The sequence below is a fragment of the Lonchura striata genome, chromosome 5 (assembly GCF_046129695.1).
Source record: "Lonchura striata isolate bLonStr1 chromosome 5, bLonStr1.mat, whole genome shotgun sequence".
NCBI classification, from domain to species: domain Eukaryota; kingdom Metazoa; phylum Chordata; class Aves; order Passeriformes; family Estrildidae; genus Lonchura; species Lonchura striata.
In genome coordinates this window covers 32186069-32205777 of record NC_134607.1, presented here as the reverse complement: position 1 = coordinate 32205777, position 19709 = coordinate 32186069, and the positions used below count along the sequence as shown (strand labels likewise).

The 19709-nt window shown below is 36.5% G+C and overlaps 1 protein-coding gene across 6 annotated transcripts in view; it reads right to left on the bottom strand.

The window, feature by feature from the left end:
• Window positions 1–19709, bottom strand: part of CADPS2 (calcium dependent secretion activator 2) — a 282332-nt gene that overhangs the window by 128903 nt on the left and 133720 nt on the right. For all 6 annotated transcript variants that reach the window (XM_021553475.3, XM_021553479.3, XM_077783432.1 and 3 more), the window contains exons 7-8: window positions 17907–18018; window positions 7403–7542 (exon numbers count right to left, since the gene is read on the bottom strand). In XM_021553475.3, the coding sequence (XP_021409150.2) occupies window positions 7403–7542; window positions 17907–18018 (252 nt within the window). The remainder of the gene's footprint in view (window positions 1–7402; window positions 7543–17906; window positions 18019–19709) is intronic.

Genomic DNA, 19709 nt, shown 5'->3' with positions numbered 1-19709 from the left:
CAAGCATTTTTAGAAAGATTTACTGTCTAAATTTATTTGAGACTGATTAGGAGTAATTGTAATAGAAGTGACAAAGATACTAACTACTGTTCTGAGTGCAATACATATAGAGAAAAGTTTACCTTACTACCTCCAGTGCACTTTTTCTGTTTTTCTTTTGCCAGTGTCTTAGCACTGAGAAACCAATGTGTCAAGGTAGCCCACCCTACTTAGTAGTTGCTTTGAGAAAACTCAGAGAATGCTTACATAGCCTAAACATCTAAATTTTTTGGCTGCTATAGCGAAGCCAATATGATCAAATGATCAGAAAAGAACTGCCAACTCTCTGATGTTATGTAAAGCTTGCAAAATTCAAACAAACTCAACAGCTTCCATCTGACTTCTCCTATGCTTCCTGGTCTTGACATTCACAAAACAAAAAGCATTCTACCAAAGGACAAGGGAGAACTTTGCTCTTTGAGGCAGTAGCTGGAGTAATTGCTCTGCTACCCTTTTCTAAGAAGAAATGCAACAGCACCAAACAGAAAGCTAGATGGTGCTACTATGCTGACTTTATGATTACAACCAGATATGCAGCACATAAACTTGGAAAAATGAATCAAATACTATAAAGGGATCCAGAAGAGTTTACACATGTAGATGAAAAAATGCTGTAATTAGGTAAGTATTTGAGTATTTTAATATTTGGCTCAGGAAGTTATGCTATGCTGATAAGAAATGAAAAAGTGAAACAAATCTCTCGATAATCTGCTCTTGCTTTTGAAAGCAAAAAACATTAAGGAGAAACATATTTTCAGTAACTGTTCAAAAGTAATATACAAAGCTTTATCTCATAGAACAAAGTACTACTGAAGAAGTCTATGCTTCATATTACCATATAATAGCAAGCATTAGTAAGAATTTTCTAGGATGTTGAAAACATCTTAAGTATTATTAAGTTTCTAACACTTTCCTTCACTTTGAAGCAATTCTACACATATTCATTTGAGAAAAATTAAAATTTAAGTTTTAAATTAGCAAAAAATTATTTATATTTAATCTTTTTATTGTTTGTAAAACAATTTTTTAAATTATTCTGACATATTTGTACGTTTTGGCTCAGAGACTAAGGACTGACACATTTCAAATAATATAGGCTTATCTGTGACAGGGATCTTGCAGCACTCACTAAGAGAAATGTGACTGTATTCCTGACATCTTACTTATCTGTACCAGTAACTCAGAGCAGCATTAGAGTAATTTCAATGTATTCACCTTGCATATTTTTCTGAAATAATGAAAGTAGGAACAGATCTCATCTTCTGATCAAATCCAGATTGCACATCTTTTAAGTTGTAAAGGTAATTCTACTCTTCCTGCTCTTCTTTGCCAGGTGACCACAGACAAGCAGCCCATAAGGCTGGCACCACCCTCATTCTGGCTGACTTCTGTTCCCCCGTGGCTCTTCTCAGCTGAGTTATGAGCTCAGTAGCAGCAGCGACTGCAGTTTATCCAGGTGACAGGCACACAGGACAGCCCTACCACTGAGAAGCCAGCAGACCCCAGTGCTATCCTCAGCTTTGTCACCACATTGCCTGTGACCTTGGTTGATTTCTGTTTATTTCTGTGCTTCATTTCACTCAGCTGCAAACCAGGTTATACTCATCTTCCTCTCTAAGGATGTGTGACCAGTGTCATATAAAAGAGGAAAAAATACTTATCTACGTCTTAGAAGACTGCTAATCAGAGCATTTGTCTCACAGATTTCCTTCAGTTCTGAAACTGCAGCAGCAGGAGCAGAAATGTGATTCTTCAGTCACATTCAGGAACCAGTACCATATTTACTGTTCATAAATGCTCTCCTAAGAACATCTAGGCCAATTCCAATGCGAAAAAACATCTAAAATGTTAGCAGATTGATGGTGATCTTTATATTCTCAAAATACAATTATAAACAAAAAAAGCCCACAAAAAGCAACACTGAAAACATCAACAAACTGTAGGAGAAAAATAATTTCACACAGATTATGGAGACTATGATTTTGAAGTCACCAGAATACTTTATAGATGAGAGACAGAGAGAAAATTCTAAGTGCTTGTAGAATATTCTAAATACAAAGCTTTAAGAAATTAAAGGTATATCATTCCCATATGCAGCGTGTCATAGCAGAAAGCAGAATAGAACATAAAACAATGAATTTTGTCTTTCAAATCTTGGAAAATATTCAGGGCAAGAGCAAGACTGAAATGTTTTACTTTGGAAGTCAAACCCAAATAGTATCACTTAGTAATATTGCCTTGTTCAGGCTTTTTAATTAGTAAGAATTTCATTTTACTTTATTATTATTTTTTTTTTTTTTTTTTGTGGTAAGACCACTGAGCATTACTAATCCTTTTAAAGCAAGCTTTAAAAAAAACCCCTCAATATTCCTTTTTTATTTCTAGATTGGAAGCAATAGAATAATACCCTTTACTAACCACTAGGCTATGCTAAGATACAACTCAATCTACTTTTTAAAATAATGCATGATTTAAACACATGCAGATATGCAAAGGCACATCAAAAAACCCCATGCATTAGAAAATATATTTAAAGTAGCCCACATATCTTGAGTCAATTAACCTGTCCAGCTGGGGTTTTCTACCCTAATATAAATAGGATTTAAGAAGATCCAAATGAGCCTTCCTGAAACAAACAGCACTCCCTAATGCTGCTATTGTAACTCAACAGAAATAAATAGGCTTTTAGCATTTTATGGAGGAAGTTTTTAGCTCAAATTTTACTTCTTTCCTCTGATGATTTATTTTAGATTCAAGATTGCAACAGAAAAAAAAAATACTAGAAATGTTAAACAATCTTTCATATGGATGTTTGCTTTACTAAGTAAAGGAGATTTTAAAATTACCTAGTACGTGCTCATAATTATAGGTAAGGGGAAGGTTACCAAATACTGGGAGAAAGCAAATACAATACAAATTATGAGAAAACAATCTGAAATATTATGAATTGTCAATAACTGGAACTGTTTGACAAATCCCCCATTAATGAGTGATATTTACCTTGTCACTACTCACACTAGCTGTGAATGCTTTGCCTTGTAATGTATTGACAGGATTCAGATACAAAAGGATGATTATATACTAGTCAAGTTAATTCTCACTTTGAAAGCCTTTCATGCAAAAATAAAAATATAAAATAAGTAATAAGATTATGTTTACTGTAAGATGTAAAATAGCATACCATTTTTATACTTGCAACAGAATACACTGAAAAAACATGAATTATTTCCTTGACCATTTTTTTTTTTTTAAAGTCATATTAGTGGAGTAACACTAGAATAACTGTATGAATGTGTCAACATAAAAATAAACCTCTTTTTTGAGAAGTACAAATGAACTACAATTAAGATTCACAGTAGTGTTGAATCATAAAGATTTTTATTTCTTGCTCTTAGAGACTACAATTCATAATTAGAAATTCCAACTTTATAATCTAATTTAAAATATAGTTTTCAGTTATGACTGTGGAAATCAAAGTGAGAACATGATTTGAAGGTGCTGCAGTCCAGAATACTACTTGTGACTTTAGTACAAGACAGTATAATTTGTAAATTGAATATTCTTGAATCATAAATGCAAGACAAGTTTTGAAGTCTTCCAGTATATCCCTTGTGTTCATAAGTAAAGTCAGTCTTAAAAAGGAGAAAATTTTCTCAAGAGATAAAATTGAAAACCACCATTAGATTTGGCCTGTGGGCTTTGCCAGCTCTGCAGTACCTGAAATATTTGGGCACAGTTCCCATATTTAAAAAAACTGTCTCTTACTGTAATTATCTCAGATAGAGTATTAATCTACTAAAACCTTCTTCTGCAATTGCCTGTGGGATAAAATTTGAATTCAACTCTGAATAAATTTTGAGACTCTCATCTGAAAAACATTATGTAATGCCAACAGATTTACTTCTTTTCCTATGAGAAACAATGAATCCTGTATGTTTGTTAACTCTGACATATAGAAAATGTAAGTTGTTTAGTTCAAACATTGGTTAAGGATAAAGCATGAGATACCTCTGAAAAATACAGTGAAGAATTAGAAGCTAGCTGGGTTGAATACTCTAACTACACTAGAAGTCTGTTATAAAGGCTGTAAAATTCAACTTGCTGACATGATGAAATTCCAGGAGAAAGGATGATCACAGTATGTTATCCTTTTATATCTGTCCCATTTGAACTCTATGTTCTCCTGTACTCTATGACCCTATACTTAAATAGATGACAACATTCTAACAATAAAATAAAATAATAAAATAAAATAAAATAAAATAAAATAAACTTAGATGAAAATCTCCCTTTCTTTTCACATATCAGGATAGCAGCAGCTGCCTTTGAGATCTCCAGTGCTTGATTTTATCCTATGGCCTCCTTCATTATGTTTTATGCAAACTCTGCTTTACAGAGAGACTCGAATTTCCACATTGCAGGTTTCCCAGAGAATTACAGAGCTGGCACTGTCATAACCCTGCTCAGCAGAGCACAGTTTTTGGCTGAGCAAAGTGACAATGCCTCCACTCCTGCAGCTCCTCCAGAGTGTGGGAACCTTTTCTATGAGATCCTTCCCTAGATTCACCTTCATACATGTATGATCCTGGGAGGTGGTACTATTTTCCCTTGATAACAGGACAATAGAAATACTAAAAGTTTTAGGCTTCAGATATTAATTTTTAGGATATTTGGACTTGAACAGCACAATGAATATTTAAAGCCTCATTTCCACTGACTTCAGCTAATAGCTGAAGGTGTGTGCACCTCTATGAAATCAGATTCCAGTTTATCAAACTGGACACAGGAAAAAAATAACATACTATAACAGTTACTATGGGCAGAAACATTTTAGTCTCTTACAAGGAAGTCCTTCTGTGCAGCACAAATGGGGATAATAGTCAGTTTCCTTCAAGCAACCCTCAGCTATTTTAACTGTGAATTATTCCTTTGCCTTTCTTATGATACTGCAAATCATCCATCACATGGTTCCAGTCTCTTCACAAATGCAGATCTCCCTGATAACAAGCATCAATTCAAAACCAGAGCAACTTTAATATTGAAGCAGGTGGGAATCCTTCTTGAAGAACAGCAAACGACCACTTAATACTTATACTAACCTAGGAAGTCAAGAGAAGGCTGCAGGGAGTGCCTGGATGATGGCTCCTCATAATATTAATAGTTCTTGACTGTACACACTAACAATTCTGATTGCAGGTGTTCTCTTCCCTCTAAACAAATAACCTTTTCCTTCCTCTCACTGCAACTCCTGTGTTTCCTACAGTACCTCATCAATCTATTCAATGGTTATTGAAGGAATTCTAAAGTTTTTATTTAATTTCACATATATTAATGGTGGAGAACTCCACAGATCCGTTGGTACCCTAACTTTCCTTAACAAGTGTCTAGGTAATAATCATTATAGCTAATAGCTATAAAGAAAAGGAAATGATGACTGACCCAGAGCATTTTTGGTGAGAAGAACTACAGTGTCTGCCTGAAGAATAGTCAGAGCAATGACCCTGAAGTAAAATGTAGAAGTAAATCACAGTGTCAGGAGATGAGTATTCAAAATCAATCTGAGGTAGTAACCATCAGCAGCAGACAAAAGGGAAAATGGTTGAACTTAATTATTGACAATATTTGATTGGGTTATTTAATGGTCAGACAAGACTAGTGATACAAACCAGTATGGAAAAGTGAATTGGGGAGGTTACGAAGACCCTCTGAAGACCCCCAGAACAGCTCCTTGCCAAGACAGCCTCTGCGGAAACACAGAGCATGATGAGAGGAAATATTGGAGCTTTCTCCTTGTTGCTGGATCCAGTTGCACGTTATACTCTAATTGGGGCTGCAGACAGCATGACCCCAACATTATCAGTGACTTGATCAAAAATGGGAACTTCTAGTCACTGTTTGGGATAGGTGCATGGCAGCACAACACCACAATGTGTTTAGGGTGGAAGTTTGAAATTGAACCAGGAAGATGAATCTGTTGGATACCATTCTTTGGTAGTGTGCTGCAGGTCAGCCTGCCTCCATGGCTGCCTTTAAATAAGCCTGCTGAAGAGGAAGCAAGCACTGTGCCTCCCTGCACCCTGAACTACTGCAGCAGCTGAATACCTTCCAGCAGCAGGAAACTGAATCCACACTAGTGGGCTGGATCTAGACAAAGATGTGCCGCCATCACCAAACCATTTCACAGATGTTTGGTGAGTGCAAATGAATGGGGCAGAAGATGGGACTCACAGGAGAGCTTCATGCTTTAGTACAAACACTTATCACTGCTCTTTTCTTCAACTTATTCATGTCACCTGAGTCTTCCTTCTTTCTCCTGCTAAATTGTCCCATTTCCCTTTTGTATTTGATGCTGTGCATTGAAGTTTTGTCATCTCAGTTCCAGTCTCCAAGCACAGTAGCTCCAGTCCCTCGTTGACTCCATGATTGGCTTCCCTCTTTTTCCTCACAGTCCCTGGTCACCAACCACAGGTCTCCATGCAGCAAGTCCTAATTGTTAGGGACTTGTTACAGTCCTAATCATTTGTGTCTAAGTTTCACAAAACCAAAATGAGGGATAAGATTGATACCTGGGAAATTTGAGCCCAACTGAGTAACACTTTGACAAAACTTAAGTCAATTTGCTTGTTTTTTTAAATAATGTATCATACACAGGAAATTTTGGCAATTACTGCCTGTGTGCAATGGGCAGAAAACAAACAGGAAGAAACGAAAAAGAAACCTATATAGCATGAATAGTACATTGATTCTTTTTGATTGCTTTATAAAAAAAGATACAAACTTGCTTACTATCAGCAACACCACCTGCTTTTGCAGGTGGACTGAGGAATAGTGGCAGCAGTTGATTAAAGGTGCTGTCTTTATGAATAATCTATTCCACATAGTTTTGGAGTCAGTCAGAAAAATATCCTTAAACTAGCCTTCATATATACATTTTTTTCAAGATAAAGGAAGGGGAGACTATGTGGCAAATACCACTCTATTCAGGTATATAATTAATCCTATTTTAACAGAAAAATAAGTTTCTCGTAAATATTTTTTACCAAAGTGCCATAAATTACAACATTCAAAGCCAGTGTCTAAATGAGACATTACTCTTAAATCTGCATTTCAGACGTATCTTGTCATCTGTCTTTACACATCACTGAACATCTGAAATGAATGTTTTTCCTGACTAGTTCAGACTTTTTGTATAAAATGAGAATATAACAAATACCATAGTATAGGAAATGTTTTAGATATTTATAATGTTTTACAAACATTATGATTTTAGATACTTTGTAAATACTTTTTAGATACTTTGTTAAAACACAGACACAGTGAGACAAAATAATAAAGAAGAGACGACCAGGAAATGAACACTTACCCACAGTGTTTCATGTGAGGTGGTTTATCCATTCTCACCGCCAGTTTAATTTTCAGGTCACTGTCTTGGCTATTTTTGGGAACTATCATTTTATGCAGATCAGGAGACTTCGGGCTATTGGACGTTGGATATAACACAACCTGCAAGTCATGAAAAGAAAAACTTCAACAAGCTGATTAAAAAAACTGCTCGTAGTCTTTAATGGAAACATCTAAGCAGTGGAGATTCTTGTTGCATCTCCTCCAATACGAAAGAGGACTAAAATAGATTTCCTAAATCTAATAAACCAGCTGACTCAATCTCATTGTAACAGACCAATTTTAAAAATAAACTCCTTCCTTCTCTTACAAATAGGAATTTTCATATTATAAGTTAATAAAATTTCTTCCTGTTAATACATTTTGAATTAACTTTTTTTTTTTTAAGGAACAGTTGGCATTTCAAAAGGGTCATGTACAAATAAATAGGAGCCTAAACTTTTACATTATTCAGTGCTCTGCTGGAAACAACCTTTTGAAGCCATTTGCTGTAGTGTTATGCAACGGATCAACCCTCAGTAGTGGCATTGCTTGAGAGAACATAACCAAAGTGTATGTCCTGTTGCTGTCTCAAATTTTTCATCAATAGCATTAATAAAGGTCAATTTTAGTAAAAAAAACACAGAAATTGTAGATGAATTCCAAAGCACCTTTGACACAAATGGAATATTATAGATGTATGATACTATGTTCAATTACATGTGATATGACACAAACCTTTTGTGTAATCCACAGTAATAGACATAGAAACCCTGAAAACATTGAATTTTAAAAATTTAATTTTTTAAAACATTTATATAATTTTTTTTGAAACTTTTATTAGCAACTAATTTTAGATTTGTGTAAATCATAAGCTGTTAAATACTTATTTGCCACCAAAAAATGTATCCATTTATAGCCAGTACAATTAAAAATTACTGCTTCATCAAATCCTTATCCAAAGTGACATGTTCAGCAGTTAAATGCTGCTGAGAAATAATTTTTTTAATTCTTATTATAAGTACTACTTTTGAATCTGGATTCTGAAGTATTCTAAGGTATTAGAATTTAGACTTTAAACTATTCTAAAAATACTACTTGGGATACTTTCATAACATTCAGTAAGTTCTGAACTACAACTACCATGAATTATCATTATCATTTCAAAAGCATCAACACTGTAAGAAACATAATTTTTCACATCTTTCATTTCTTGAAAAATAAAATGAATCATTATGCTTACCATCAAGTTAATTTCCTACACACAGTACTTGTGTCATATATATAAAACATACTGTCCTATGTGTTACTATGAAGGTTAAGGACTTAAGCAAAACTGTCCAAGCAAGTATAAATCTAACAGATATTATTAAGCTAAAACTATTACAAGTGTCATTCATATCTAATCATCTGAAAGATGGTGTAAGTGGAAGGCCTTCAGTTTCTCATCTCAATATTTTGCAGAAGCACATTCTGTTCATATCAGGAGCTCCAGACAAGCAGAGAAATATGATGCATCACTCCTAATCAAATATGCAACCTTTGTATAAGCAGTGGAAGAATTAACCTGTCAGATCTATTGAGTACATTCAGTACCTTTTAAAGTGATAGCAGAAGAATCAGGACATTCTGATTTTAGAAAACCAGGTTACTTTTTTTTTCTTTTTGCAAATGCACAGAAACCACTACTTATAACAGAGCTTATGCCTTCTTTTTGGTTTTCAATCTGAGTAAAAGGCATTCCTTAAATAACATTTAAAAACATTATGAGCATGGCAACCTTTGTGTCCTAATCTATCAAAAGGGAAATTATTTTTAGTTTATTTATCCCTTTAACTGCAAGATTATATAAGCAGAATTAAACATTCCTTGCATTTAATCACTAGGCAGTCACATAGGACTGTAGGTGATGCTAAGAATTTTTTGTTTTCTACAGTCTGCAGTTCCTGTTGTTCTGTAACAGCTTATTACAGCTCATGCATCTCAAGTGACATCTTTCTCCTGTCAACTTCCTGAGTTTTTAGAATGCTGATGAAAATAAAAGTAGACAAGATAGAATTAATTTATATCTGTGGTAGTGGCAATTCCTTTTCTGAATTTTAAAAGGAGTATTACAGAGCTTCAATTTCAAAACTCTCACAAAGAGTATCTGTCAGACTATCTGAGTGTGCACTGTGCTGGCTTTTTATTACATTTTGTCATGCCTTCCAGCTTTAAACAATGAGAGCTTGAAAGAACTTTGTAATCAACCTTTTTATTACACAAAAACACACACAAAGCATCTGAAAAGCATTAATTCTCTTTGCAATAACCTTCATACCAATATTGTCCTTAAGGGCATTGATAGCTACTGTGTACCACAGCATCAGGTGGCATAAGCTGCAAGCTCCCACGAAATGACTGAAACCAAAACACTTGGCAACTTCTCCTTGATAATGAAAGTAAACAATTGCTGAAATTTCTATTAAAAGCATTCTCTCCACTATGGAACGCTGCAGTGTGAGGTCTTTGCCACTGTCTGTGGAGAAACTTCCTAAGGTTATTCTGTCTCAGATTTCCTTAAGGATTTAAATCTTCTGGTTGTTTCACAATCTACTGTAAAAAGTGAAATGGTATCAACTTAAATGTCTTCTCTGGAGAGGATACCCTCATTGTGGCTAAAACTTTCATAAATTTAATAGAATCCCTACTGAATAATATATTTCTGTACTACATATATTTCTGAAGTTTATTTTATTTTGATTTATTTTATTGTTCATATACCTGTGGATATCACCATGGTAGTTTATTCAGCAAAAGCACAGAGCATTATGAGTTTTTAGTATAGGAAAGTGTTTACTATAATTATACTAACAGGTAATCAACATCAGAAAGTATAATGAACTATTAATGACTAGAAAATTACACAGCAAACATAGCTGCTGTGCATTGCTTCAACTCATTTAAGGTAAATTAATAGTATCAGAACACCATGGGTTGAGATAATTCAGTAAATTTAATAAACTCATAATCATTAAAAAATATTTGACCACGTGTTCCAATTATATCTAGCATTACATTTCCTCAGACCACACTGTAACTGAAAAAGTGTCAGGTTCACTTTATGCCTCTCCTCATCTGGATGAAAAATAAACACAGAAATCTTAAATATTGTAGAGCTTCACTTTTAAGTATTTGTGCAAAGTGGCGTTCTCAAAATATTGTTTCTTAGATGTGAATGACTGAAAATGTTTCTCTCTTGACCTTAAAAGTTGACAGTGTAAGATGTTGAAGCTAATATCACTTGACAGCTAAATGAACCACCATTTTTGTTATTCCATTATTTATTTAGGTCCCTAGCTGGATCACAATAAAAGAACTTAATTTAGGTATGCCTGAGCCAAACAGTCAATCCAGAGAAGCAACTATTAATTCTATTTTTGGCCCATTGATCATATCTTCTTTTAAAGGTATGAAAGAAAGGTTGAGTTGTCCAACGTACTCTAAAAGCTTGAACAAATAAAACTGAGGGCATTCTTGCTTTCTCAGAGAAGATAACTGAGCGAAAGATTCAGAGTCAAAAGCGCTGTGCTGAAGTATCTCCTACTGGTACTCCCATGTTGAGATAAAGCTTTCAAGCTAACCATTTCTGGCTGCAGTTGTCCTGTTGTCAAAAATAAATATGCAGCCTTCAAAAGGGACTCATGAAAGTGAGAAGCAAACAGGCTAGCAAGTTGTAAGCACCTTGAGAAAAATCAAGTCAAAATATTCTCTATATTTTCTCCCACCTGACAATTGCAGCTGAGTGTCAGCCAACTTGTATCCTCACGTTCTGGAGGCTCCCTAGTCCCCTGTGTCCACCAAACCCCATGATATTCAGGAGTTGAACCTAAACGATGGAGTTACCCACACTTCTGACCCAAGTATTTGAGATGAGAAAGACATTTCAAGTTGGGACGATCTAAGACACATTTTGAGATCTCAGACTCTAGGTACCAGACCTTGGTAATCATGGTAATTCTGAGCTGACTATGCTGAATTTTGGCTCACTGTCACAAGCAAAAGAGATGAAAGTGAAGAAGATCTGCATCTTAATGCCCTGGCTGAAGAGGCAGGTGATGTTTAACATGCTGTAACAGAAAATTGTAATCTTGCCTTCAGTACAGACAGAACTGTAAAAAAAAAAAAACCAAAAAAAGAAAGATGAAGCCTATCCACAGTTTCCTCTTCATAATGCAGCCTGGGTCATCTTCAGAAAGCAAATCAAACCTCAGCCTAGCCCCATCCCCAGCAATACTACTGATGCATGGGGCTGCCCTGGTGTCTCCCAGTCCTGCCCTGTGACCTGATGCCCCAGGGAGTTGCTCTGGCTTCTGGTATCCAGCTTTCTATCCTTTCTTCAAACTCCTTAGTCTCCAACAGGAAAGCTAGAAAATTTTCTGAGACAAAAGTTCTCATGCGTGATGTGCTCTTTCAGAATACAAATGATGCTATAAATGCTGGTTTTTTTTTGCTGCTGACCAAAAGAGCACTTCCTTTTTTTATCTTATTCCATACATAGAATTAAAAATTTTAACCTTGTATCTTAGGGTCTGGCTAAGTTAGAAACAGTTGAGAACTGAATATACATCATGTGGTTTTAATCATAAGCAGCTTTGTGAGGTCTGTTTAGAATAAACAACACACTTCTAGTCATGCAAAAATTCCACAATGAACTAGAGAAACCAAGCTCTCTAACACACATAAGATCACACAATCAGTCACCTGCATTTGTTGAATCTTTCATCATGCATAATACAATAAAAGCATTTTCTTTCATGTTTTAAAACGCATTTGAAAAGATGCCAGTGCAAACAGAGAGGATAGGCAAAATTTAAGTTATGAAGCAAGTACCAATTATTATTGGGCACAGGCAAATTTATGCTGCTGGCCATCCTCTGAACAAATATAATAGAAAAATCTCCTAGTTAAATATGCTGTTTCACTGATTTAAAAGTAATTGTAGAACAAAAAGTATTGAAGCTGGTTTGGGATATCAAATAGATTACTATAGAGAAACCCTTTAATGTTATGTTGTTAGTGAACTCTGGCCCCAGCCTCACTTATGGGACATCTGGTTTTGGAAGAAATGTCTACTGACTCTTCTCAAGATACCTTCTGCCCTAACTTGGAAGTTTGGAGCTGTTCTGTGTTGTCAGCTCCTTTCCCAAAGACTGGATAATGTCAGAAAGCCAGAAGCTGCTGTCAGTGTGACAAGAAGTTCTGTTGAATGCCCCAGCAGCAGCCTGTCAACCACAACACTGCACTCTCTTTCCCTGAGCATTAAGTCATGACACCCTGCAGCTAGGAGGATGAAGAAAAAGAAGATAAAGAAGAGACTCAAAATTAGAGGTAGAAAATGGAAAAGGAGATGTCTCTCTTGAGAGTAATTCCCTTAGAAAAGTTACCACCTTGGGAACCCCTAAAAAATGGGTTAATAAGAGCTTGATCACTGAGGGGGTTCATGAGTTTTCTATGCAAGCTCCATCATCTCATCTATTGAGTGATCTCTTGCTTTTTGGCTATGATTGCATTATAGCTGAAACACCAAGACAAGGCTTTGGGTAACAGGTGGCTAAAAAGAAAGAAAAAACTAGAGAGAAATTAAATAGGCACATGGTGAGAAAGCTATCTAGAATACTGCTGATGAAAAAGAACTGGGAAGACTTCACAATTTATACAATCAACCTCTGTTGATGGTGCTGGCTGAACACTAACCCTAACAGGCCTTAGCAATTTATGAAAGTAGCTTTTGAGTCCTTCCCAAAGAGCCTCTCCCCCACATCTAAGAGAGACATCAAGGCTGAATGCAAAGTATCTCAAGCATTTTCAATGAGAGGCACTCTCAAAGAAGCTACTGAGAACCTCCCTGTTAGAATGGAAACAATACCACTCAGACATCACAGAGTGCTGACAGCAGACTGCTTGGGGGGCAACAGACAAGGGGGGAATGGAAGAAATCTCTTATAATTTTCCAAACTTAAAAGAGAAAGACAGAAGAACTCAGGCCTGAGAAACCTCAGTAATTTCAAAGTGCGATGGAGGAACACAATCCCCAGGACGGCATCTTTAAATTAGCAGTCACAGAATGAAACTGTCTCTGCTCAGGGGCTCTTTGAATGTGGCACAGATAAACAACATGCCCAGTGCAGTCAACATTCAGAAACCCATCAATCCTGTGAGTATAGGTACCTAGCCAGTACTGCTATTTTATAATTTTAAATCAAACACAGAGTAACAGCACCAAAGGAAAAAAAAAACCAAATCAAAAAGCATAGCTGCACAGCTAATTATTGCTGGTTGCAGCTGACTGTGACAAGCAGGCTGTGAGACAATAGTTCTCTTTTAATTGAATAGTCAGAGCAACAAGGCTGAAATATTCTTATATTCAAAAAGTATCAGCGATCAAACACCACCTGCTGCTCTCACATTGTATCCACATGTGTGCTAAGCACGCACAAGGGCTGTCACTTTGAATTACTCACTAGGTCTGAACATCTTTATACACAAAGTACCCCTGTGTTTCAGAAACCACCAGGCTGATTTTTTCAGTAGCTACACCAAACTCTGAAGGCTTCTTTACACTTTCTCAGCTGTTGCATGTACAAATGCAAACATCAATTCTGCCTTCTGTATGTACATACAAAAATTATTCAAGTGGCCAGATCAGTATCAGTCACATAAAATCTGTACTTCAAATTTCAAAGCTATTTGACTAAAGTAAGTTCTTAACATTTCCTCATTATAATAAGTTTAGCTTCAAAGATGCAGCCTGCTTCCCTTTCCAGACGTTAAAGTCAGGGGTTCAATCCACTGTATGTAGAAGTCTACACAAAGACCACTCCAAAAGCTCATGTTCTGCAGAACCCAAATCAAAATAACATCCTTTCCCCTTTTACGCAGCACACATCTTTGTTTTTAATATTAGTGAAAAACTGAATTTGTATAACTGTACTTCAATTTGTGTAGAACAGAATAAAAGTTAAGATTTATTTTTCTTTGGAAGTGGTCAGCAGGAAGCCAGAAGAATGGAGGAAGACAGCCATATCAGACAAGGGACATAGGAAGTACTACTTCCTTTCAGTCAGCCACATCTTAAATGCTTTGAAGGGGAAAGGTGTTAAGTGCAGACATCAACCCTTCTATCACTTGGTGCTGACCTAGTGGCTTCCACAGTGAAGTTATAAGACCCCAGCCTGAGTTTTTAAACATGGAGTATAAAAAGCTGTAAGTATGATCTGTCCTCTCTACTGAAAGCACTGGCCTGCATCCCTTCTGCTCCCCAGTGAGCTAATAAGCAGTGTTTTCTCTGCAAAGGAGGGGCGTGCTGATATCAGGGTCTACATCTTAAGCTTATAAGTTAGAGAAATAACCATCCACTGACGTGTTCAATGGAAATACCTCCTCCTCTACAGTACTGGGGACACCTTTGCTGGCTCCATATTTTATACCATAGATTTCTTTTCATAAAAAACTGACCCTTGGTGGCAGAAGAAACCTTTGTGATGGAAGTTCAAAATTCAAATAATGTAACTTGATGCTGCCTTCTATTTCTAATTGCTGATTAAACACAATAAAACCTTCAGGAAAACTGCAAGGTATTGGAAATGCAAGCTTCAGTAATGTAGAAAAGTGGTATCAGGTCAAGACACACACTTTTAACAAAGTACTTGACAGATGAAAATTAATGTCCACAGTAAGCCTACCTCAGAAGGGGTAGGTTTGAATTGAATTACTAAGTACAGGAAAAATACCAGTAGGAAGTATCTTCAGACCTTTTCCAAGGATAAGAAGCCTAGCTGGATCAGATGGACTTCTGCAAGTCATTTCAGTAATGACCATGCATAAAGCTGCCAAACTTTATAAAAATTAAGCTTATCCAGTGGGATCCCACATCTTTTTAAATGCTACTTGAATTTGAATCTCTCAGACCTGAAAACAAAGACATCACCAACAAAAGAAGAGCTTGTAAACTGTGTACCACAACAGTACATAAACATGCAAATTATTTTGGAAAAATTCTGTCAAATTTTCTCCCAATTTCCTCTGAAACTAGCAACCACCACTCACAAATACTCTGGTTAAACCAGAGAAGTTGGAAAATTTCTTTTTCTCCTAAATTAAGGATTAAACCCATGAGCTGGAAGTTGTCTGTCAGCAACCACAGGTTTTACCAGATCTGGGAGGTGCAGAAGAACAGACACCCAAACAGGCTACTGCACAGCCAACATGCCTTTTTTATGTTATTTTTCACTGCTAAAGACATGTGCAGTACATAGGGTCATTGTGGGAGGTTTGTCTTTTACTGACTTATCTTTCTCAGAAGGTATACTTTGGCAAAGATGTGGGTATTTTCAGTAAATCAGGAATATATTATATAAAATAGAAAAGCAGTATCCAGGCATCTCTTGGATACTCCTATTTGCTATTCCAAATCTCAGCACATGCAAGGGGGTAGAAAGGTGATGGCCTTTATCCTTTTTCACAAGAGGGAAAAAAAAACACAGCAAAAAGAAATTATTTTAATAGGCTTATACTGGTACAAACTGCCAATCTCAGAGTATGTGATAAAAGCAAACAGACTCCCTCCCAACCAAAGTTAGGAAAGTAAGAATCAAAACCAAAATATTGTCTTTCCCTATCTCATCTTTTATAGATCTTGCTTTGTCTCTGGGAAAGCTGGGTCAGATTCCAACAACAGGGCACTGAAGTCACTATCCCCTCTCAATTACCTGTTGTTTTCTCTTTCCCCTTACCCCTGCCAAGCAAGACATTTTCTTTAAACTGGTTTGACCAGCTAACAAACACAGATGTATCAGAAGGCAGCCAGGAGTATGCAAGGAAAGGAAAGAGTAAAATACCCACAAACCAATCATCTGTGGCCATAGGATACAAGTAAGGAAAAAGCTGTATTTTACATTTGAAATGTATTTAATTTTTAAAATTAAATTTGAAATATTTTTAACTTCCTGTCCTAGAAACTTACAAGCTGCAGCGTAAGAAAGCCGACCAAGGCTGGTACCTGAACTTTGGCTCTTTGACGTTGCAGACACAGAGGATCTTGTTAAAACTTCTGATACTTAGCCTCTTTATATTGATTATTCTTCTTTTCTTCTCTGACTCCTTGGCAATGAGTATGCTGGCTACTGTTCACAATGGCCACATAGTCCCTCCTCCACTGTCCTTCACCATGGCACTTGACTTCCCTTTTTCTTCTTTGAAAGGACTGAGCAAGGAGGGACAGAGACAAAACTTCTCTGTGTTTAGTAACTCCATGCAGTTCCTGCAATTTCACCCTTTCAGTGTCTCTTTTATTGTTCTGAATCCAGATATTGGTGACTCTGGTTTGCTCAGCTGCAGACCTGTGGCGCCTTTGTGCCCGTCACGCTGCGTGCCTGGCTCTTTCCAAGGTGTTCCCCCATGGGAACCTTCCCCATGCAGATCCCACCTGCACCTTGACCAAGTGACCTTGGAAGCCCTAAAAGGGATATGAGGTGAGGCAAGAAGCAATCCTGAAGATACAGTCCTGACCTTAACAAGTGACACAATGCATGGGACCAAGTGTCTTTGCATAACCACTCGTGCTCAAAGGACACAAAGTGCAGAAGAGCCCTGCCCTTTCCAACAATTTGTGCTTGATTGAACGAGAAACAGCCAGGACTCTGACTGTAGAACTAAACATTAAAATGTGAGCTATCTTCCATATGCTACATGTCAGAGGGGAAAATTTCAACAGGAGAAGAGGGGGAGATTTGCAGAGCCTCTAGGCCACATTCACCCTACCCTTTTCTTTCTATGATACATTACACTTTCCAGCTCTTGATTTTGATCTAAGAAGGATAAATTTACAGAATTTGCGGAATAGTCTGAGTTGGAAGGGACCCAGAAGTATCCAGCTATTAAGTGGATAGCCCATAGTGACCTTGGCATTATTAGCACCATCCTCTGACTAACAGAGCCAGTATCAGATTGTCCTGCCAAGATAGGGAAAACACAAAAACGGAGAAAAAGCTCATGGAGTACAAGAATAAGCTCTTACTTTACTCTCACATATTATCCCTCACTCCTCTTCCATTCTGCTCCATCCTTCTATCACTTAATTCGTTCATTTTCTTTCCCCTGTTGTTTGATATATTTATTACATGCCAAGTCTTACCTCTCTCCCTTTCACTCCTAATTTGAATAGTTAAAAACATTGATATGTCACGTAGAAATCAATTTTTTAAACAAGACAAAGAGAGCCACCATGGATGCCTGATATAAGTTTCTGAAAAGTAATTGAAGTCAACCTACCACATTTTGAACACTGGTAAAAGTCACACTTATATAAAAAAAGCACTGTTTGGTAGAGTCACAGCAGGACAGGCTGGTAATGAAGGCCTTATACCATTTTATGGCACATTTTATCAATATTCACACTTCTACCGATCATTTCTCACATATTTTCCTTCTGTGCACATAATACTCACTCTTCCCAGTTCTTTATCTTCAAGTGCCAGCACCCCGGTGCTTTCTGTAAAGAGTTTTACTTTGACAACAGGCCGAGGGTGAGTAGTGGTGAAATCCCCTTGGGTCCCCCATCTGCAATAAAAAACCAACAAAATTTAACTGGGGCTGAGCACAGGCCTGAGAGTGATAGGATTGTCATCTTTTCTGCAGAATATTTATCAATGCGCTCTTAGAACTTAATTTTCAATCTTCAGGAGGAGGAGGGAGGGAAAGAAAAGGAATGTACATTTTTGAACATCCAAGATCAAATATCTACATAGAAAAAAATGGCTTTTCTCTGCGATAAAAAAAATCAGGGCTTTTCTGTATGACTTTTGTCATAAAATATCAATCCAAATATTTTTAATGACAAAACTGAAAGAACAGAAATTACACCTTCATAGAGAAAAAAAGAAGCAAGCAAGAAGGCAAAGAGAGATCTATTTTCTATGAAACATATTCACTATCTTCTGCATACCAGTGAAATTAATTTAGCAAAGAACCACGTAACAATTCACTTCAGGCAACTGCAGCATGAATAAATTTGAAAACTTAGCAGAGAAAATCTTATTTTTTATATTATATATATTTTACAACCTGGAATGTAGGAAACATGTAAACACAAATGCAAATTAGCAGAGAAAATCTTATTTTTTATATTATATATATTTTACAACCTGGAATGTAGGAAACATGTAAACACAAATGCAAATAATAGGAAAAAAAATATTATCCTAGTCACTACAACTCTGCAAAATAATTACTGCCAAAAGGCTCCATGACTTTTAAGAGAACCTTAATTAGGCAGACAGACTTCCAGTTGTTGTTAATTTCTTATCTCAGTTAATACACTTGGTTTGTCAGCCTTCCCCCCTCCCCCACCCGGTGTGCCAGTGATACAAAAAACTAAAGTTATACAAATTGGGTTGCAACTTCCTTCAATGATCTATTCCATTATCCTGGACAACCACATGGAGCTCATTGCATTAACTGATGAAATTGATTGTGATTACACTAGTAGGTACAAACAAAATGTAAAAAGCAAGCACGGCTCCACTTTCTCCTTCTTTTGTCCACTGTGTGAGATATTGCAATTATAAGAAACTAATAAAATAAAGAAAACAGATGACCTTAAGAGAATGCTCTATAAAAGGATGTATTACACAAGCCAAAATCTTAGGCCCTCATTTAGGAAAAGCAGTAATTTTCATCTACATTCAAGAATACACAATCTCTCCAGTATTGCAATAGAGTAGCAATTTTCCAGCAAAGTGATCCATTAGGCAAAAGGAAATGCTTCAATTAGCATGAGTTACAGAATTCAAGACCAAGTCTAGAAAGTAATATTCAATTAAACCAAAAAGATTTAAGGAAGCAGCAGTTCTGTATAAACCAACCCTACAGGTGGCAGAACATGCCTGACTCTGAAAGTGAGGTTCACCACAAATTAACTGAATCTTGCACTAAATTCTGTCTTCTTCATTTTTACTAGGTTAGATAGAAGCTTACTCTGTCTGTGGTGTGCATAGCTTTAGTCTCAGCAAAGTGGTAACTGAAACAGGAACTCTGACAAATTGGCTTCCTGAGTGAGAGAAAACCTGCTTATGATCTGATAATAATGATGCACCTGCAGAATAAGACAATGCCTAGCATTACTGCTTTTCCCAGTGGTGGTGCCAGGGGTAAGTTTTGTCACAATACAGAACTGAAATCTCCAAGGAGAAAGTGCCTTTATAAAAGATGAGATAGTTGTATCTTCAGTTTAGCCTCCAAATCCCAGTATT